This window comes from Chiloscyllium plagiosum, chromosome 38 (genome assembly GCF_004010195.1).
Source record: "Chiloscyllium plagiosum isolate BGI_BamShark_2017 chromosome 38, ASM401019v2, whole genome shotgun sequence".
NCBI classification, from domain to species: Eukaryota; Metazoa; Chordata; class Chondrichthyes; order Orectolobiformes; family Hemiscylliidae; genus Chiloscyllium; species Chiloscyllium plagiosum.
In genome coordinates this window covers 27,822,444-27,845,412 of record NC_057747.1, presented here as the reverse complement: position 1 = coordinate 27,845,412, position 22,969 = coordinate 27,822,444, and the positions used below count along the sequence as shown (strand labels likewise).

General features: G+C 40.3%; 1 protein-coding gene across 2 annotated transcripts in view; it reads right to left on the bottom strand.

Annotated features, from left to right (window-relative positions):
- LOC122541948 (protein transport protein Sec24C-like) overlaps window positions 1-22,969 on the bottom strand; it is a 71,886-nt gene that overhangs the window by 23,489 nt on the left and 25,428 nt on the right. Inside the window, exons 5-10 of one of the 2 annotated variants that reach the window (XM_043679234.1) lie at window positions 20,691-20,854; window positions 17,252-17,695; window positions 13,074-13,198; window positions 10,648-10,716; window positions 9,211-9,322; window positions 8,140-8,267 (exon numbers count right to left, since the gene is read on the bottom strand). In XM_043679234.1, coding sequence (XP_043535169.1) covers window positions 8,140-8,267; window positions 9,211-9,322; window positions 10,648-10,716; window positions 13,074-13,198; window positions 17,252-17,695; window positions 20,691-20,854 — 1,042 coding nt within the window. The remainder of the gene's footprint in view (window positions 1-8,139; window positions 8,268-9,210; window positions 9,323-10,647; window positions 10,717-13,073; window positions 13,199-17,251; window positions 17,696-20,690; window positions 20,855-22,969) is intronic. The other variant, XM_043679235.1, reaches the window with a different exon arrangement.

The window sequence follows — 22,969 nt, the reverse complement described above, 5'->3', positions numbered from 1 at the left end:
GTCTGACCTATCACCCTCACCTTGTCCTCTTTCCACCTATCACATTTCCGACGCCCCTCCCCCAAGTCGCTCCTCCCTATCTTTTATCTTAGCCTGCTGGACCAACTTTCCTCATTCCTGAAGAAGGGTAATGCCCGAAACATCGATTCTCCTGTTCCCTAGATGCTGCCTGACCTGCTGCGCTTTTCCAGCAACACATTTCCATCTCTGATCTCCAGCATCTGCAGACCTCACTTTCTCCATCATTAATATTGACCTGACCACCAGATAAATATTTCTTCCTTACGGATACCATTATGGGCAGGCAGGGTCTCATTTAAGTCTCTTTCAACTGTGCACCTCTGACAACAGAGTACTCAATGGCAGCCAAAATTTACTCAAGTCACTGAAGTGATGAAAGGTCACTATGCCGAAATATTAGCTGGGTTTGTCTTTGGATACTGCCCACCCTTCCAAATATTCCCAGCATGTTCACCTCAACTCAATTAGCGAGTCTGCCACTGCCGTCTGCCCCTGGTAACTATGCATGCATCTGGTTTTACATTTGCCCGTATTCCATTCAACACACTTGTTCTGAATGTGCGTAGAATTTGACTTGCTGTTAGCTGGGATATTTACTGTGGTTGTTTTATTCAGATTCCTCTTCTGCACCTCATTACTTTCTTAGTATAGCCATGCTGATACCAGACAACAGATTTTCACTTTTTATTGAATTTGCCTTTTCGTTCTGCTAAATACTGAATTTTAACTAAAAAACAAAAGAACTGTGGATGTTATAAATCAGAAACTAACACAAAAGTTGCTGGAAAAGCTTAGCAGATCTGACAGCATCTAGGTAAAGAAATCAGAGTTAACATTTTGGTTCCAGTGACCCTTCCTCAGAACTTCCTCAGTTTCTATTCACAGATGTTGCCAGACCAATAAGCTTTTCCAGCAATTTTTGTTTTTGTTGCTGAATTTTAACTCATTTGTTGATTACAGCTGCTTAATTACATCAGTGAAGCAGCCTTTTAAGTATATGTTTTGTACCAACTATTCTAGAAATACTTCCCATTGTTCACTCGTTGGTTCATAGTTCAGCAAAGTTCACTTACATCCTACCACTTGACATTACTTAAATTTAAAACCTTGGTCTGTGATTCATGGTGCCACACCCACCACCAATCTCTCAGTTCACAAGATGCTCCTGTTCTGTCAAATTCTGGTTCAGTACTCATTAATACAACACGGGGCCTATGGTTTAGTTGGTGCTAAAACACTCAAGGAACTTATCCTAAGTACACCGAGTGCCAAAACAACCCTATCTTTGTCAAGAAATAAATGCAATCACATAGGCCAAGCTCATCACATTAAAAGGAAGATTTAATTGTTTCATTGAGTAGAAAAATACTCCAGTACTACATATTTTTCTGCCCAGGCCAACTCAATTACTGGATTATGCAAGGTAAATAACAAAACTTACTGTACTACATTGGATAGAGCAGAACATTTCAGACATTTATTTCTTTGAAATGAATCAGAGTTTCCGTTAGAAATTAATTTTTCGATTTTCATGGGTCACAAAGCAATTACAAGCCCAACAACTAATTCAATTCAGGTCACTCTTAGCTGGACTGGGGCAAATATCCTCAGGATGAGATTCATGAGTACTGATGGCAGAGTTTATACTAGCTTGTCAGGAGAATGAAAACTGAAGAGAGAATTCAGAGAATTAAAAGAAAGCTGATTATGGGATGTAGAAGAGGTATAGGTGAAAGGTGGAAAACTACAGAAACAAATCCTAGAATCAACCAGACCGAAACTGGAGAATAGTGTTAAAAAGGTAGAATTAAAAGCACTCAAGACAAAAAGCATAGACAACAAACTAGGTCAATTTACGGTGCTAGGAGTAAAATATGATTTATTTACCATTATGGAGACATGACTGCAGGGTGACCAAGACTGGGAACTGAAGATTAAACAATATTTCATACTTAGGAGGGACAGGAAGAATGGAACAGTAGATGGTGTAGTGTTGATAATCAAGGATGGGACTAATACATTCGTGGGGGAAGATCTTGGATCAAAAGAACAGGATGTTTGGAGGATTAAGAAACAGAATGGGGTGGTACATAATGGTAGGAGTGATTTCTAACTTGCCAAATTGTAAGTATAATGCAGGAGGACATGGTATAAAATATGGAATTAGAGTTGCATGTAGTAATGAAAACACAGCAATTTTGGGTAACTTCAATCTATAGAGATTGGGTAAACTGAGCGAAATCTGATGCTAAGAATTCCTGGAACATATACGACATTCTGCAGCAATATGTTGAGGAACAAACTTGGGTACAAGCTTTTTTGGATCCAGTATTATTCAATGAAAATGGGTTAACTTTGTTTTGTAAAACAGTCATTCACAACCCTATGAGGAAAAAAGCTCAGCTTGGATTTAAATTATATTTCCCTTATTTTTAAAATTGTACTCCCTGGTTCTATGCTATCCAACAACGGCCAACATCTAACCTATATCAAACGGTCTATTCCTTTAAACGTTTTGGTGAGGTCACCTCTCATACTTCTACCGTATAATGCCCAGTTTGCCCAATCGCTTTTGATGGGACTGGTCATTGCAACTTAAGATACAATGGAGCAAAACGTTAGCACTTCTGTACTGAAATCCTCTTGCAATAGAAGCTAGTCCAGCAACTTTTGCTCATCTTCTATTGCCCATATGGCACTTAAGAGACAACTTTGTGGATGTGGAGTTGAATGTAGATCAGACCAGGTGGAACGGTACCTTTACTGTGTTCCATAAAACAAATGAATGAACCAGATGGGATTTAATGACAATTAATAGTGCCGTTGTCTAACATTTTATGCCAGATTTTTTTTAAACCAAATTTCTTCATCGCTATGGTGGGATTCAAACCCATGGCTCCAGAATCTGGAGTTCTGGATTATTAGTCCAATGACAAGGTCCCCTAGGGATTGGTAGATAAGCAAGATGATGGAGGCATTCCATAAATATTGAGGGGAGGCCCTGCAGATTTACGCACAGCAGAAATCCAAATGTCTGAAGTTGAGAGGTAGTGGTTTGAGAGTATTTAATTTTAATCGTTACCAGTTTAACCATGCAATCATACGAACTCAAGGCTTGTAAGTCAACCTTTAGAAGCTTCAAAAAATCCTTCCAGAAGTTGGGGCAAATCACGACTTATATCCAAGTAAATATGTGAAGCACCAGTGTCGCCACAGGATGACCTATTTCTATGTTTTAGTCACTACACGCAGCCTGTGCCCAGTGGACTTGTCTTAAATATATCACCATCATTTTGGCAATACTGCCTGCATTGCCTGTTTGACCCCATGTAAAGCAAGTATAATCCCTAAAAATGTATCTTTGAACTTAAAATGCTGACGCTAATTATGTCCTTAATTACACATTCACATGGTTATCTTGTTCAGCTCATCTCAGTATTCTGTTTGTCTACTGTGTATGCTGATTAAGTCTAGATTTTTTTTAAATGCTATTTTGTGAAAATTGTTGTTATCCCCAGAGTAATTCAGTTTCTAAAGGAGGACCAGTGCTTTTTGAAAACGTATCTTGAAAAGCTTTTCTCAGAAAAATGTTGATTCACTAAGTTATCAAACAAGATAATGGGGGGGGGGGGGGGCGTCTGTGGTTGATTGTATAAAAGGAGAGTTTTCATTGAAAAGATGATCATAGATTGAAACAGGTCAGCTGCACAGTGTTAAGACCTGGATTGTGCTATGGCCACTGAGAACTTGTATTTCTTAGGCCAGAATCCCACTGAAAATTGTATTGTTTAGATTAAGATTCACTCTGGTTAAGGCTCTAGGGCTTAAGGTGAGAGGGGAAAGATTTAAAAGGGACCCAAGGGGCAACATTTTCACAAGGAGAACGGTGTACATGTGGAATGAAGTACCAGAGGAAGTGTAGCAGATACATGGATTGGAAAGGTTTCGAGATGTGGGCCAAAGGCAGGCGAATGGGACTAGTTCAGTTTAGGAAACCTGAATGATGATTTGGGCTGAAGGCATGGATGATTTGGGCTGAAGGGCCTGTTTCCGTGCTGTATACATCATGACTATGAGATCATCACCATGTCACATGCCTATTTCAGGTTTTAGGAGGCTTTTGATCCAGTCCCACACAGGTGATCAACAAACAAAGTTACACCCATGGATGGGGAAAATTTAGTAAAATGAACTGCAGATTGGTTAACAGGCAGAAAGCAGAGAGTAAGATTAAATGGGTCATTATCAGATTTGCAGGCTGTGGTCAGTAAGGTATGAACTTTTTAACTAAGGATTCCATCACACAGTGATTTTCCCATTCGCTCTGGCAGATGGCAAAGAACAATTAATAAAACTCTGCCTTTTCAAAGCAAAACAGCATTTGCCATTACACAGAATTTCTTGTTCAGAGGTGCCAGAATCCTTCATTCCCTTCTAACTGACACAAGAGAGTGATCAACATACACCTGGGAGTAACACAACCCTTGAGTTGACTGCGCCATTTTGTGTTTCAAGTTACCAATCATGCTCCAAACTTGTTTTTAGTTCTTTGTTACGTTGTTTGTTTGTCAATGTCGAACATTTAGGATATTCTCTCTGCTTTCTTCACTTGTAAAGCACTGTGACATGCATATGGAATAAACTAGGGTATAATCAGACAAAATAACTTCTGTGATTTGGAGAAAAGGTGAGCAGCTAGAAACCTAAACTGTTATAGTATACACAGTTATGACATGTGACAGCATACAATGATAGTACAACAGACAGTTTGTGCACATTTTTACATCATTTCATTGGGAAATAGTCACCAGTTACTGTTGTATACTACTGCAAGCAGGGTCAAAAATGTAATGACTGAAAATCAATTATCAGTATTGATTCCACAATGCTTTTAACAGAGACGTCACTAATCTCTATGAAATAACAGGCATTTATTGAATGTCTTTAAAGAAGTAAAATATCCCAATATACTTCACTAGAACATACTCAGACAAAGGTTGATCCTAAATCTACCTTTGACCAGCTTAAAGCCTGTGAATGCTACCTAGTGGTCATGGTTTCACAAGAATAGACTTTTAATTCTTCAGTGGCCAACTCCTTTCAAATAAGGGCAAGGAAGTGGATACTTACAAAGTCATGGCGGTATTAAGCTAGTTTCTTCTAAATTGGTGCCTCAAAATAATTGCATATTCATGGACAGACTGCCAGAGTTTTTACAATAGCAGTTAACGATTGACCTCAAACACTTTCACATGTACTATCCTGGAAGCACGGACATTGTAACTTTTCAGGCATTCCAATCCAAAATTTCTTCCTAATTCCACAAAAAGAAAAATGCAATCCACGTGGACTGTGTTAACCACACCTAACAAGAGCATGACCCAGGAATTCAAAACGTCCAAATGAAAATGTGCTGATACAACCTCCAGAGCCTGGTGTCACTTACAGTTTATGGATTTATCTCAACAGCTGCACCAAACAAAATGGAACTATTGTTGTCACAGAGAACTTCAACTAAAGAAAACTTTGATAATATGAAAAGCTGCAAATCCCAAGTGACATTGACAGCAAAGGATTCATCACTCGTGCGAAATTGACAGCAAAAGTGGCCAGTTAGGACTTTAGAGTAAAGCAATGTGCCTAATGCACAATTTTTAATTTCACAAAAATATGTTTCAGAGATTCAATTTATAGATTAATTTTCCACCACATACTAACCTGTTGAAAAGGAAGTTAAATTTACAATAGTTTTCGCAGCTTCAAATGCCTTGCAACCATACAGAATGTAATTCTACATGCTGGCAACCACACAGACCTACCCACATGCAATCAGATCAAATTTCATCGGCACATTGCAGAATGATGGAAAATTCTGATTTAGAGGTGGAATGAGCTGCTCAGAATGTAACATAATTGGAGGATACCATATCATCTCAAACAAAATCCAACGTTGCCTGCTTTAATGGAGGATGAAGAGTGGGTCAGATACAAGATGAAAGGGAAGGAAAGTGTGAGGAGAATTTGTGAAGGATAAAAATGGAGAAGCAGTCGTCAGGGGAGAAACTGGTAGAAAGAAATATAAAGATCGAACAAAGGAGACACGAGAAGAAACAAAGCAAGGAGAAAAATAATTTCCTGTGTATTTATAGCCAGAAAATCCTTCCTCAGATAAGGAAGCCAAAAATACAGTCAATACTCCAAATGTAGTCTCACCAAGGCCCAGCATAATTGCAGCAAGGTATTGCAGCTCCTGTATTCAACTCCTCTTGCTATGAAGGCCAACATAACAGCAGCCTTCTTCACAGCTTGTTACACTTGCTTGTTTGCTCTCAGTGACTGATATAGGATACCCAAGTCTTGTTGCAACTCCTCTTTCCCGATCTATTGCCATTCAGATAATAATCTGAATGTTGTCTTGCCCAAAATGGATAATCTCACATTTATCCACATTATACTTCACCTACCATGCATTTTTTTCACTCACTCAACTTGTCCAAATCACAATGAAACAGCTCTAAACTCTGAATCTAGAGATTTTGAGGAGGCATTGCTGATGGCATTTCTCTAGCATTCTTGTGTGTTGCTGATACAGTGTCCAGGTTTTACTTTCATACAGGTGTGCGGTGACAACTGCTCTGTTTCATTGGAGCTTTTGTTCGTTTGTGGAGGTTTTGGTTTCAACCACAAACTGTGATAGATTGTAGAAGGCAGAGCTGGTGCAGTCAATCCAATATTGCACCTCTTTGTCAATGGTAGCCTTTTCAGAGACTGGGACTGCTTTAGAGTTTTGATTGGCAACATTCAAAGACAGGCCAAGTTTCTTGCATGCAGAATTGAAGAGTTCGAGATTAGTTTGCAAATCCAGTACAGAATATGAATTAATGCAATGAGGTATAAACAGTGGATAATGATTGTGCTCAACTTTGATTGCTACTGTACCAAAACTACGCTACGGTTAATCAAAGATGTTTCATTAAGGTGATATTTAATTCTGATACTGGAGCGCTGATTTTTGATGAGGTAAATAACCGCTGTCAGACAGATTTTCATAAACATTAATGAGATGAGGGCATTGCTGGTTAGGCTGGCATTTATTACCTATCTCTAATTGCCGAGAAGGCAGTTAAGAGTAAAACACACTGATGAGTGTCTGAAGTCACACTAAGGCCAGACCACGAAGAGTGTTAGATTTCCTTCCCAAGAGGACACCAGTGTAGCAGGTGGGTTTTCAACAACTATCAGCTGTGGTTCCATGGTTACCATCAGGCTACCTTTTAATTCCAGATTTTCGTTAACTCAAATTTTATCATCTGCCACAATCTGACTCAAACCTATTCTGGTTTATTATCCCAGTGACATTATTGTTAGGCCACCTGGGCAAAGTATAAGAGCTATCACACAGTCTTGCTTAACCTTAGGATAGATTTTGAAGGCATCTGTTTCAGATCTCCCACTCAGGGAAGTTGTTAATTGTGGGGACATGATGAAATCTCTTGGGCTTCCAAATCTTTGGAATACTATCAATACAGATTTGCAATTTTCGAAGTGAAATGCTTTCATCGGGTCAATGATGCAATGAAGAATTTCTGGTATTGATATTGACCTTTGTCTTGGGTTAGGCAATGTTGGAGGTTTATTTGGAAAGTGTTAAAGCCACACTGTCTCTGGAAGGATTTTCTCACCCACAGGATGGTTATCAATATATTCCCTGATATGAATTAGACGGATAATTTCCAGAGCATGATCCCTCTCCTCTCTTTACATTCCTGAGTTTGGACAGGGAGAAGAGCTACTACTACCAAATACGTGAAGTCTTGATGTCTCCATAGTGGTAGCTGTTACTCTCTAGGCTGACCCAGAACTGTGTATAACAATTCACACACGTATCACCAATAGGAGAGCTGTAATGATCAAACAGATCAAACATAACCAAGCCAATGACCCCTAAAGTAATCCAACTGAGATATTCAAAGTTGAAGGATTTTTGCTTACAAGACCCCATGCTTTTGTCCGACACACATATGCTGAGAAGTGGAAAGTAAATCAAGACAATTGTAAGAATACACCCTTCCGAAAAGAAAAACTGAAACATGTGGAAGAATGCAATGCAGTAATTACCTCATCAGCTGGTAATGTAGCAAGTGGTTTAATAACTGCAGTAAGGGGAACTTGGCACTGCTTTGCCATATCTGAAGTGCAAGGAAGATTATAAGCCGCACATCGAATAAATCGAGGACTTGAATTCCCTGCAAAACAAGCACAAACAAGTCATTTTTAAAAAAATATACTACTGCTCCTGCTTCGTAATGCAGAACTTAATTATTGCTGAATTTTTTTTTTCTTCTTTCATGGGCTGTTGGTACTGCTGGCTGAGCCAACATTTATTTGCCCATTCCTAACTGCCCAGAAGAGTCAATCACATTGCGATAAACATGGAGCCAGAGAAGCCAGAACAAGTTTGGGACAGCAGAAATCCTTCCTAAGGCACATTTATGAGCCAGATAGATTTGTTTTTAATGACATAAATCATGAGTACATGATCACCATTGGGTTATCTTTTTATTTTGACTTTTATTGAATTCAAATTTCACCATCAGCCAAGGTGGGATTCAAACGCAGGCACTCAGAACATTCAGAATTACTAGTCTAGCAATATTGCCATTTTGCCACTTATCTTTTCCTTTTTTACTTGTCAGGATAAACACAAGAATGCCAAATTTCAAACAGAGGAAATTGTCATGCAGAAGAGGTTATTGACTGGGTGGCACCTGACTCTGGCCAAGGCATTACCACGGAGAAAGCAATGGAAAAGTATCAGCTTTCAGGCAGATCAAACACAACTTGAGGCTTGAAATATCCTCTTTGCTTGCAGAGAGGGCATCCCTGCATATGCATGTACACAGTCACTTAGCTGAAAAAAAGTCATCAATCGGGCTACAGTGTGACACACTTGCATGGACTAGAAGCCACGTATTAAAACAGCTGAACCTTGCAGACAGAAAGAGCAGGTGTACGCACTGTCTTCTCCAAGTCAAAAAAAAAGACAGCTTGCTCTGGTTCTCTTCTCAGGACAAAGTCTTGCCAATCAGAGCAAATATCAAGGTAGCCAACTCCAGTGACAAAACATTTACTTTGGCGGTTTTCACAAAGCAAAATACTGAAGATTTTAAAGAGTCTTAAGGATGTTACCTTGGTCTTTTACCACAAAGTCAGTAGTCACAAGTGGTGGAACTTGACCTCTCACACCGGTTGAGAATGGTTCAGTTCCTCTGTTTGACTTATCATCTTCAATCACTTGGATCTGTCAAAGTATACAATACATTTCAAACTGTCATTCAATAAAACACAAAAACAAGTCTTTCAGTTGTGGAGATATCTAAGTAGCTGGTTGGAAAAGGACCTAAGTGGACATTATGATCACATATGACTGAACAAACAGAGTTTCCCAAGCAATTCAGTAAACAAACAATCCTGCTGCAATCCTGCACAAGAGGCCAGAATAAATCCAGGTGTGATTTCTCATATGTACTAAGTTAGCTGACCTCAGCCAGAGCAGGTGGGACCACAGCTGGTTTCATAATGCCTAGGGAAGAGGAAGAAATTAACACAGACTTCAAACTCTGAAGACTGTTCACTGGTTGCTGCTAGGTGCATGGGTCAGCGTCAAGTAAGCAGGAGAGAAAAGTTTCCAGTAAGTGGAATGGAAAGTAGAAATTTGTAGTAGAGGGAAAAATGCAAACATTTGACTTGAATTGAGCACAGCTGATTAGTACCTTATATTGTTTTTCTGTCAAAAACAACTCCAAAGATTATTGAGTAACTGCAATGCTCTCCAAGAGCTAAGAGGCTCTCAATGAGCACTACTAAAAACATTTGTAACAAGTAAATCCATTTATCGTGTTCATTAAACCGAGCCAAATTTACATTCTGAAATTCAGTATTGAAGCACAAATGACTCATACAGCTTTCTGAGCAGGCACATGCTGTTAAGATGCAGCAACAGAATATTGCCGTAAGTTATTTCATAAAATCCACTTTAATATTATTCAACCAGTTTTCTAAGTCTGATGCAACTACTAAACAATGGTAGCAAGTATTACAATAGAGTTGCTAGCTCTTGCATGTGACTTGGGAGGCAGAAAGACTATGTGGAAGGGCTAAAATGGGCTGCATTACTTGAAAAGGATATTTATGCAACTGCAAACAACAGTGACAGCTTACCAAATAAAAGTTAGTTTAAATGTGTGACACCAACTAAGACCACAAATACTCACTAAGCTGAAGAAACAAGTTTAGATTGGATTTTCAGCAATCCTGTTTTATCTACCACTGTCTGTAAGGTACCAAAGTAGATCACCAGGTTAATTTGCTCAAACATTAACCAATCCAAAAATTATTGATACTGTCAGAAAGATTTATACTGTAAGAATTCACCTTTGTGTAGTTATTTTACTGACACAGCATTGTCGTATTACAAAATAAGCTGGAGACAAAGTGCAATTAAACTGACAAGATTTTGTGACCTTACAGCACATTTGTCACATATAGAGCAACATGCCTTTTAGAATGAAAAGCAAAGGCAGGAATGAAGGTGGTAACAGCACACGAACATACAAGCAGACTTACTGGACTAGGAATTGCATCTGGATCTATTCTATGTCTTGTTTTCTGTTGAGGTGGCAGTTCATTAAGTTGCTTAAAAAGGCACAAATGAGCAGCAAAACAGGAGAGAAACAGAACAGTAACAGTTGTTACTTCTATCTTCCCACATGAATGGTGCCACATTAGCAAGTCCTTTGACATACGTTTACACATACATCATTGCACATGCAACCTGTGTTATTCAGTTAGACTGGTTATCTATCATTTCTATGCATTATGCAGGCCTGTTCACATTCCCACAGCTTTAATATTAAAAAGCTCAATATTCAAAAGTATTCTGGCTCGAATGATAATTTCATAAATAAAATAAAAGCGTTAGCATTTCAACTCTAACTGTCTGATTGTGTTAACTCAAAAACCTGACAGAAGTAAATTTTTAAACTGAAATACTGATAGATAATAGCATTTAGTTCAAACTTATTTGATATCAAGCTTTCATGCCCCTTTTTATTTTCCTTTTCAATGTCTTGCAAGGTAATTACCCAAATACATCCAGCGTTCAGAATTGTCCACAGACGTTGGAGCATCTACAATTGTTAATTAGATGCATAAAAGTGACTCCAGCAGAGGAACTTCACTAACCCCTTCCCAGGTTGAGAAGTTTTAATAGTTCAAGCACTTTAACCAGAATTTACTACCAAGAAGCTTGTCAAGATTGCATGACAGGCCAAAGGAAAATCTGCAATGGATCGTTTACTACTTTCTCCCCAAAACTTCCAATGGAGTTTCCCCTGCTCATGTCAACTCCTGACTTCATTACAACACCACAATCTTGTTGGATACCATTTTGTTCCTATCCCTGTAAATGGATCAGTAAGCCGAGTGTTGCAGGTGACTGACAGCATATTACTTTGAGCCAAAGCAAATCAAGAACACAGCCATACCTTTCTCATAAACTGGACAGGATACCCCAAAAAAAAGGCTTGTGATCATTGTTTTCATGAGTCTTGAATAAAACTGTTGAATTAAAAGCTTTACAGCATCACATTGATTACCATTTAATTCAACAATCCAGTATAACCCTTAAGTCTCACCAAAATTTAAATGATTCAAGTTCTTATCTTCACTACCCTAACAAAACTCTATCAGGCACTGATCACTAGCTTCCCCTCTCACCCTAAAGTAATCTTGAATCAACTTAATCAACTATGGATTCCCCACATTAACAGTTTTGCTTAAATGACTAATAAATGTCTCATTACATCACCATGGGTTACATGTCATATACACAAATAAACCAACATTGGTAGCACAGGAAGTTGCAACTAGAGATAACTACTGAATACCTGCTTCAGGCTCAGACTTGCTCTTAAGCCTGACTGATTTCACAAGCAGTTTCCTGCTCTTCCCTCTGGCTCCCATTCTCATGAGGAGTGAGAAGCAAGGATACAGAGGGGTGAGAAGACAGAATGAACACTGAATTTAGAGTTAACAGAAGAACAGGACTGAACAAAGATGGTCAACTAATCACAGGGTGCATGGCACCAGGCTAGCTGTGGGGCAACAGGCTTGAAGAGACTGCAACCCAGGCAACCAGAAAGAGAGGCAGAGAAGGGTTAGGATTCTTAGAGTTGACAAAAAGAACGAACTCGGGAGCCCAGAAATGTTGACGCACCAGGAAAAAAAATTAGTCTGCTGTCTACCAGAGTTACAATACCAACCCACCACAAGCAGTGTGTTCAGGCCACCAAGCTGAAGCAGAAGTGACTGCAGACGTTGCCCTCAAGCATAACAACTTTTCAGTGCAGGAACTGTTACTTTGAAGCTGTGTCATTTGCAATGAATTGCACGGTTATGATATTTTGCATTGCACAAAATCAAATTTCCAAACAGAAGTGCAAACATGTTCAGGAAAACACATGCAAATAAAATACAAAAATTACCTTCAGGTCTCCCAAGTTTGTAAACAATGGACAGATGCAAGCAAATTCTTGTAATAAGCAGAAAAAGAGTATTTTTTATTTCTTTATGGGATGTGAGCATTGCTGACAAACCCAGCAGTTGCTGCCCATCCCTAATCACCCTTGAAGCAGTTAAAAGTCAACCCACATTTCTGTGGGTCTGGAATCATGTAGGCCAGACCACATAAGGATGGCAGATTTCCTGCCCTAAAGGACATTAGTGAACGAGATGATTTTATATGCTAATCGATGCTAGTCTTACAGCTACCATTAACAAGAGTAGCTTTAGATTCCAATTTAAGTTGATTGTAAGCTCTATCAATTGGTATTGTGGAATTTGAACCCATGCCCCCAAAGCATTAGCCTAGGATTAAGAGTCCAACGACATTCCCATGAAGCCACCGTCTTCTTCTGAAAACACTGAAACAATTTTATAAACATGAGAATACAACAGCCAGTAAGACAACAGCTACAAATCATGGTCCTTACTGGGCTAGGAATGCTATCTGGGTCCAGCCTTTTCTGCTGTGGTTGGGGTTGACTGGGGTAACTTGGTGCTCCAGTGTAAGGTGCAGCAAAGTTCGGTTGGGGCGACCTCACTTGTCCAAAAGAACCTGAAAGGACATCACAAATCAAGAAAAGCCAAGTAGCAAACAAAACGTGTGTGTATCATAACACCAAGGAATACCTGCAGGATTAATGAGGAATCAGCAAGTTGTAGTGTACAAGTTACCATTGTTCAAAGTCTAATCAGACACACCACTGCTTCCATGAAGTGGATCGCCCAAAAATACATTTGCACAGGTTCACGGGCAAATTGAATACAATCGAATATTCATTTGTGATGGTAAGCAGGACCCAAGGCAGAAATATTCCTAAAGCTTATGGGTACTGAGAGTGAAGTTATTATGTAGTGCAGTGGTAGTGTTCCTATCTCTGAGCCAGAAGGCACAGGGACAAGTTCACCTGTCTCAGAGTGTCACAATATCCAAACAGGTTTATAAGAAACCCGACCAAACAGAAAAATGGAGTAAAAATATCAGAATGGAGGCCATTCAGTCCATCATGTCTGTACTAGTCCTGAGTTATTCAATTAGTCCCACACCCCTGCTTGTTACCCATAGCCCCGCAAATATTTCCCTTAAGTATCTGTCTAATTCTCCTGTTAAATTACTGCTAAATCTTCACTACCCACTCAGGCAGCACATTGCAGGTCAGAACAGTTCAGCATTCAGAAAAACATTCATTCCCACCCTTGGTGTTTCTCAAGCCAATTCATTAATACACTATGCTATACAGAGCATGATTTTTGCTTTAAACATTAATGGGACATGGGTGTCACTGGCTGGACCAGCAGTAATTGCCCATCCCCACTGCCCTGTAGAAGGTGCTGAACTGCCTTCTAAACCGCTGTAGCTTGTGCCCTGCCAATAGACGCAGCAACATCAATGTACTTTAAAGTCAGGTTGGTGGGTATTTGAAAGGAAGTTGCGAGTACTGGTATTCCAATGTGTCGTCTCTCTTTGCCCTTCTAGACAGTAGTATCAAAGGAACAGTCTATCTTGTAGATCGTGTGCACTGCCGCAACTGAGCATCAGTGGTAGATGGAGTGGATGTGGTGTCAATCAAGCTGGCTGCTTTTTCCTGGATGGTGTTAAGCTCTGAGTGTTGTTGGAGTTGCACTCATCCAGGCAAGGGCAAGTATTCCATCACAATCTTGACTTGGGCCTTATTGATGGTGGACAAGATTTGTGGTATGAGGCAGGGTATAACTTGTCAGAGAATTCCTAATCTCGGACTTGCTCCTGTTGCCACGGGTACTTGTGATTAGTCCAGTTCAGCGTCTGACCAATGGCAACTACTAGGGTGTTGACAGTGGGGCATCTGGAGCAGGTATAGCCATTCAAGGTCAAGGATGGCAACTAGATTCCCAAACTTGGATATTGTCCAGGCCTTACTGTATTCGGACATGAACTGCTTCAGTATCTGAATGATTGCAAATGGCACGGAACATTACACGGTCAACATCAAGTTTCCTCACTCTGACCTTGTGGAGGAAGTAGGGTCAGTGATGAAGCAGTTCAAGATGTTTGGGTCTAGAACACTACCCTGAAGAACTTGTGCAGAAATGCTCTGGAACTGTGAAGATCTGATCTCCAGCAACCACAACCATCTTCCTTAGCGTGAGGTATGATTGCAGGGCTCCGAATTGCAGCACTCTGTCAAATGTAGCCTTGATGTCAAGGGCAAAAACTCTTACCTCATGTCTGGAATTTAGTTATTTTGTCCATATTTGCACAAAGGCTATAAATGAGGTCAGAAGCTGAGTAGTCCTGGCAGAACCCAAACTGAGCATCAGTGAGATTTTATTTTCATTCATTCACAGAATGTGGGTGTCACTGGTTAGGCCAGCATTTATTGCCCATTCCTAACTGCCCAATCAAATACACTGCTATTGGTCTGGAGTTACTTCCTTCCCGAAAAGATGTCAGTGAACCAGATGAGATTTTCCTCACAATCGGCAATAGTTTCAGGGTCATCATTAGCCCCTTATTTCAGATTATTACTGAATTCAACTACTACCATCCGCCATTGTGGGATGCAAACCCAGGTCCCCAAAACATGATCTGGGCTCTGCATTAATAATAACACTAGGCCATTGCTGAGCAAATAATGTTTGATAGCACTGTTGATGACATCTTCCATCACTTTACTGAGGATCGAGAGCAGATCCGTAATTGTGTGTACAGGACATATGTGGGCTATTTTATACATTGTTAGGTAGATAACAGTGTTGCAGCTGTATTGGGAAAGCTTAACTAGGAGTGCAGCAAGTTCTGGACCATAATGTTAAGGTCAACCATATCTTGATATCATGTGGAGTGAATTGAATTGGCTGAAAACTGTCATTTATGACATTAGGGTTCTCTACAGGACTTGTTACTTCTGGCTGATGACTATTATGAATGCTTCACCCTTATCTTTTGAACTGTTATGGAGGCCCCCATCATTGAGAAGATACTTGTGGAACCTTCTACTTCAGTGCATTATTCAATTGTCGACCATTATTCATAACTAAATGTTGCAAAACTGCAGAGCTTAGATCTGATCTGAACTATTGGTTATGCAATTACCTAGCCTTGTGCTTACAAGTCGCACACAAGTCGCCCTATTTGTAGCTTTAATTAGAGTGGTGCTGGAAAAGCACAGCAGGTCAGGCAGCATCCGAGGAGTAGGAAAATTGATGTTTGGGAAAAAGCCCTTCATCAGGAATATTCCACACTAATACACCAATCTAATCATGACTCTAATCTCCAGCATCTGCAGTACCCACTTCCATCTATTTGTAGCTTTATCAGGTTGACACCTCATTTTCAGGGATGCCTCACACTGGTCCTGGCATTTCCTGCTGCACTCTTCATTGAAGCAGGGCTGACTGTCTGGCTTGATGGTAATGGTACAGCATGGGATATACTGCGCCGAAGTTGCAGGTTGTGTTTGAGTACAATTCTGCTGATGGCCACACAGTCTCTTAGAGGCCCAATCATGAGATGTTTGACATGTTCACAAATTTATTACATTTTTTAAGGTGATTCAGCCCGACAATATAACAGATGGTGCTCTCAAACTGAAGACAAGATTTTGCCTTAACAAGCACAGGTCAGGCAGCATCCAAACAGCAGGAAAATCGACGGTTCGGGCCAGAGCACCGTGCGAAGGTCATTCCTACCAACAATGTCATGAACACATCTGTGGCATGCTAACTGTTGAGAATGAGAGTCAGTATGTTTTTCCCTCTGATTCCCACACCACCCGCCTCAGAATCAGTCTACCAGCTTTGCACTTGAGGACTCAACTAGTTCAGGGACTTGACAGGGCCTGCAGTCAATGCTGAGGACTCCCAGGACAACACCCTTCTTTATCACCACATCTGCTCAGCTTGTTCTGCCAGTGGGACAGGTCATTGGGATGGTTATGGTAGTGTCTGAGACATCAGTGTCTTAGTCGATGCCAGGTGATCCACCTGGTCTCATTCTTTTTCCTTTCCGAGATGACAATGGCTTGCTTGGCTGTTTCAGAGTCAATTACAATGCTGTGCGTCTGGAGTCGCAGGTATTCTAGACGAGGTAAGGACACCATTTTCCCTCACAAAAGGAGGCTAGTGACATCAACAATGGTTGCACAGTCATCATTATAATTTCTCATGAAGTCACACAGATTGCCATGTGGGTAAAACAAAAGGCTGCATTGGGATAGAGGAATCCGATTGCTCATTTCGAGCATGATGAAAAGCATGTTGAAAATCATCATGTTTTCCTGGCAGCTTCCAATTATTTTGACATGCAGCTGAAGATAACTACCAGAATTTCTAAGGAAGCATGACTTATTTTCACAGCATTCTGCTCCCATTTTTCTGAAATCAAATGTTACAAAACCATTTAACCCCCTACCTTTCCCTGTTAAATGCATAGCTTAGCTAATTGAGTGTTAAATGGAAAATCTAACTTAAATTTGTTCTTTCTTTTGCAAAGCCATTGATAAGATTCATTCAAATTCTACAGGCTCAAATAAGCAGAGTCCAACTTTATAACTTTTCACAAAATATTAGACAGGTAATCCCCAATGCTTCAATCACTGCTCCTGATATTAAGCATATATAAACTTACCATTCTGTTGAGGCGCAAGTCCCTGACTGGGTTGACTTGGATGTGCTTGAAAGCCCTGAGCTGGTGGGCCAGTCACTACCCCTGGCATACCAGACTGAAGACCTGCGGGTCTGTGGTTCAGTTGAGGTGGGTAATGTCCTGTCGGATGCTGGGATGGGGGAAGGCCTGCCTGAGGCTGTCCAGACAGTGGTGGTCCATGCATTACTGGGGGTCTTGGCACCCCAGATGGAGGAAGGAGAGTTGAGCCAGTCAAACCTGTAGATGTGGGAGACGAGGTGAAGGTTGACACTGGGACTGGTTGCCCAGGAAAGGGATGTTGGGGAGGGTTACCACTCTGAGGTACACTCGAGGGAATATTTTGTAGCGGAGTAGGATATTGCGTATACGAAGCTGGACCAGTGAGCGGAAAACTTGTTGTTGTTTGATGATGAGATGTCGGTGGCCCTGTGAAAAGATATTACTGTCAATGGTAATCCCACAGAAGCAGTTCTCAAATGAGACAGGTAATAAGACAACTGGAAATTGTTCCATCATTCTGTATTTCACAGTTTCTATCTTTAGGTGAATACACATTGCTCGCATTAACCAAGAAACAGGAATGGATGTATTTTGAGCAGAATTTGAAGCCTGATACTGTCGCAGAAATAGCTCAATGTACCAATAATGAGGGGAGTACTGTTTTAAAATTGAGGGTCACCCTTTTAGGGTGACTTCAAGAGATGAGGATTTTTTTTCACAAGATGGCTATACAACTTTGGAATGCAGCCTCAAGGTGCTTAGATCAGGTCATTGAATACTTTTCAAAGCAGCAGTGGATAGATTGTTATTTGCCGGGGGAAATTGGGTTATTGAGATGGGTGGAAATCTGGAATTTCAAACAGATAGTCATGACCATATTGAATGGGGGAATAGGCTTGAGGGGATTATTCACACTGTGGAGCTTGCTCCGCCATTTAAATCCAATTGCAGCTGATTGAACACTTCAGTACCTTTTAGGCACCCTATCCATAAAATCATCAGTAAGCAGAAATCTAGCAAGCTCTGCCTTAAATACATACTGGGCTTTCATAGCCCTCCAGGGTAGAGAATGCCAAAGTTCCTCAATGTGTAAGATAACTGCATTTCTCATCTCATCAGAAGTAGTATCCCACTTACTTTTAAAATTGTGTCCCTGGATCTAGATTTCCCCACCAGGGGGATATTTTTTCTGCATCTACCCTGTCTATCCCTACTTGGTATATTTCAACGAGATCACTTCTCTTTTTCCGAACTCCAGAGAATACAGACTCAGTTTGCCCAATCTCACTACGTTGAGCAGTCCATCCTTCTCATCACAAATCTGGTGAACATTAATTACGCTCCCTCTATGGCAACGTCTTCCCTGAGATAAAGAGACCAAAACCATTCCTGTACTCACATTCTCTTGCAATAAACAGTAACATTAATTGGCCTTCCTAATAGCTTGCTGCACCTTCATGTTAGCCTTCAGTGACTTATTAACAAGGTTACCCAGGACCCTTTGCACATGTATGCTTCCCAACCTCTCACCATTTAGGAAACACTCTGCACACTTGATACTCTGACACAAAAAGGTATAGCCTCACATTTTTCCAAATTATGTTCATGTCGTATTCTTGCCCACATTTCCCTCAACAGATCTAAGATGTACAAGTGGGCGGCACGGGGGCACTGTGGTTAGCACTGCTGCCTCACGGCACCAGAGACCCAGGTTCAATTCCTGCCTTAGGCAACTGTCTGTGTGGAATTTGCACATTCTCCCCGTGTCTGCATGGTTTTCCTCCGGGTGCTCCGGTTTCCTCCCACAGTCCAAAAATGCGCAGTTTAGGTGAATTGGCCATGCTAAATTGCCCATAGTGTTAGGTGAGGGGGTAAACGTTGGGGAATGGGTCTGGGTGGATTGCTCTTCGGAGGGTCAGTGTGGACTTGTTGGGCTGAAAGGCCTGTCCCCACACTAATTAATCTAATCTAAGTCTGTATTTCCCTGCTTTCTCCCTTGCTCTGTTCTTGAACTGTGGGGTGACATTTGTTATCTTCTAATCAGCAGGAAGCATTCCAGTATCTACAGAATTTTCGAAGACAATCTCCAGTGGTTAGTCAAACACCAATTATTGAATTACAAGGAGATACAACAAGCTAGAGTTCTTTATCTGGAATTTAGAAAGTTTGGGGAGGACCTCACCTAACTTCAACATATTAAGGGGAAACAGATGGATTGCAACCAAACTATTTCGACTGGTTGGGGAGTTCATGTGAGAGGGCAGTGCCTAAAAATTAAGAATCCAATATTTCAAAAGAGAAATGTAGAACCATTTAAACACATGAAGCTTGCAAATTTGAAACACTGGCATAAACCACCATTGAAACGAGATAATATTTTTATTAACTTGTGGGATGTGGACATCGCAAGTTGGCCAGTATTTTTACTGTCAGTCCCCAGTTGCCCTTAAGATGGTGGTGAGTTGCCTTCTTGAACCACTGCAGTCCACATGCTGTAGATTGACACACAATGTCATTAGGGAAGGAATTCCAGGATTTTGAGAAAGCGACAGTGAAAGAATGGTGATATATTTCCAAGTCAGGATGTGAGTGACCTGGAGAGGAACTTCCAGGTGGTGTTCCCATGTATCTACTGTTCTTGCCCTTCTAGATTTAAGTGGTCATGGGTTTTGAAGGAGTTGTCTAAGGGTCTTTGGTGAATTTCTGCAGTGCATCTTGCAGAAGGCACACACTGCTACTATAGAGCTTCAGTGGTGGAGAGAGTGCATGCTTCTCAATATGATACCAAATAGTGGGCTGCTTTGTCCTGGATGATGTGAAGTTTGTTGAGTGTTGTTGGAGCTGCACCCATCCAGACAAGTGGGGAGTATTCCATCACACTCCTGGCTTGAGCCTTGTAGATGGAGTAAATTATGTATTTTGAAAGAGAGATTGATAGATTATTGTTAAAGGGTATAAAGAAAAGGCTGATTCATGGAATTATCTAGAATGAAGATCATTAGTGATCTAACTGAACTACAGAACATTTTGGCCACAAATTCTCTCTAGATTCAACGAAGATAAAAAATTGAAGGCAAAGTTTAGATTTTTGGTGAACATCAGAAGGAACTACTTGGGAGTGGTAAAAGAAACCGTAACAGGTGAAAAAAAAACTTACATAAAAGGTCAAAATTTTAAGAAATCCCACTATTATGGGGAGTAAAATCTCAATGAAAGTACTGGTATAAGGCTTTGAGCTGACAATTAAGTGGCCTTCATTTAATGAAAGAAGGCTTTCAAGTGGTGATGGCAAACTCATATACAAGCTTATGTGATGATGGTTTTTGGAATGTAGGTTTTTCAGATAAATTAAACATGAAAGAATTTGGTCTATGAAGACAAATTCAACTGTACGCAATCTGATCAGTTTAACATCACTTACCGTAACTCTGACTGGCAGGTGGTGGTGGTGCATTACTTGTAGAACCACTGATCTGCATTGCTGCCATTTGATTTGGTAACTGTTGTGTATTATTGGGCAGGGGTGCATATTGTTGATAGGGCATCGGATGACTACCAGGCATGTATGGTTGAGAGACTGGAAATCTGTAAAAGAAGTTGAATCATTAGATTCCTGCATTCACAAGAAGTAATTCCAGTAGAACATAGAACATAGAACGTAGAAGAATACAGCGCAGTACAGGCCTTCGGCCCTTGATGTTGCGCCGATCCAAGCCCACCTAACCTACACTAGCCCACTATCCTCCATATGCCTATCCAATGCCCGCTTAAATGCCCATAATGAGGGAGAGTCCACCACTGCTACTGGCAGGGCATTCCATGAACTCACAACTCGTTTCGTGCTGTATGACTCCATGGTTTCAGCAACTTCAATTACAGCTGTCTGCAAAAGATAATAACTGTGTATTTGTAATTTTTCTCAATTAATATATCTCATCAGTCATGCAAGAAGGTTCTGACAGAGACTGTTTAGTGGCTTACTAAAATAATCATTTCCCAGTTATATCTAAACAGAAATTAAATGAAATTCGAACTGTTGAGGGAATAAGGCAACACATGTTCTGCCCAGTTGAGGAAGCTACCACAATTTTGAGTGGGGCATTTTGTTCAATGTTAAATTGGTGGCTTTCTTTTATATTGTATGATTACACATTTACAAAATTCCCTTGTGCAATCCAATACCAGATGTTAATACTCTGTAATGAGTTGCACAAGTAACATGTTGATTGGAGATATCAATAACTTCAGCCTACTATTGGATTGCTGCACTGTTCCGTGCACAGTGATGTCTGGATCAAATATGATCTCATTGGCAGCAAAAGGTAATTACATAATTTGGAAGGCAGAAAGGCGGGTGCTACCATTGTTCGAAATGCCACAAGAATTGTGTGATGACCATTTTTCAAAGTTTTCACAGCACCATGGCTCATCAGTATATCTCGTCATAATGCTGCTCACATTTCAAGTTCACCTGAGACTGTGCCACAAACAACCAGAGTTTTATAGCCAGTCTGCAGGTCGTTCCACTATAATGCACATTTCGTTAATGCAAATACACTGTAATGCAATTGACAAATTCGGGATACTGTTTCTAAAGCGTAAACTTTTAAAACTTTTAAACCTTTAAGCACTGTTTCTAAAGTGCAATTTTTCTGGAACACGGGGCTGCATAAGATTGCAACCATCGCGTTATAGAAGAACTACCTGTACAGGTAAAATAGGAAGTAAAGTGGGAATTTTTAATGGATCACTATACGCAACAAGTTACATTTGTAAAGTGCCTTTATGTCAAGAGGTCATCCAAAGACACTTTACAGGAGCATAACAGGACAGTACTTCCCACAGTCTTCACTTTTCAATTGTGAAGACTTTTGGCCAGTAACAATTGATTTGACTGTATGAGTAAATGAATTAAATGTTTTGGGTTTTGTATAATGATATACTGATTTATCTTTGCATTGGAAACCAATTATTGATTGTATTTTCCATTGAATCAGGCCTTTGTCAAAATGGTATTCTGATTTCAAATTCTTGAAGAGCACTATAGAGAAAATAATGACTTAACCTAGAACAGGGCTGTTGGTTGTAATTATCTTTTAGCACAGATACTGTATTTGTTTGACATAACTGAGCTCAGTGGCTATTTGCCATCTATTCAAAGAAACTGAAGTGGGTATCAGCTGGCCTAGGATGAAATCAATATGTTTCCATCAATAGCTTTTGTCATCTATTAAATTGGGAATCATACCACTGACTGAATCAACAGGTTATTTTCTCTGGTGGCACCATCCATTGTGGCAACACTTCTGTCAATATGAACTGAAGAATTAGTCTCACTTTGCTCAATGTTGTGTCACCTTTTGCCTACACCTGTGGCAGAATACAATGCACGTCTAGACGAGCCATGAGTCATTTGTGCTGAAATACTGAACTCATGTAAAAGTTTGGCATACAAATCTGTCCTTGTGAATAGACATTAGCAGCACAATTTTTTTAAGGTTAAACAACAGAAGCCATGACCATAGTTTGTTGGCAATCTTTAATAATTATCTGTTTGTAAGACAGATGATGTTACATTCTTTGGCCAACCATTTCCCACCTCAGGCGACTAACTGTGTGGAGTTTGCATGTTCTCCCCGTGTCTGCGTGGGTTTCCTCCGGGTGCTCCGGTTTCCTCCCACAGTCCAAAGATGTGCAGGT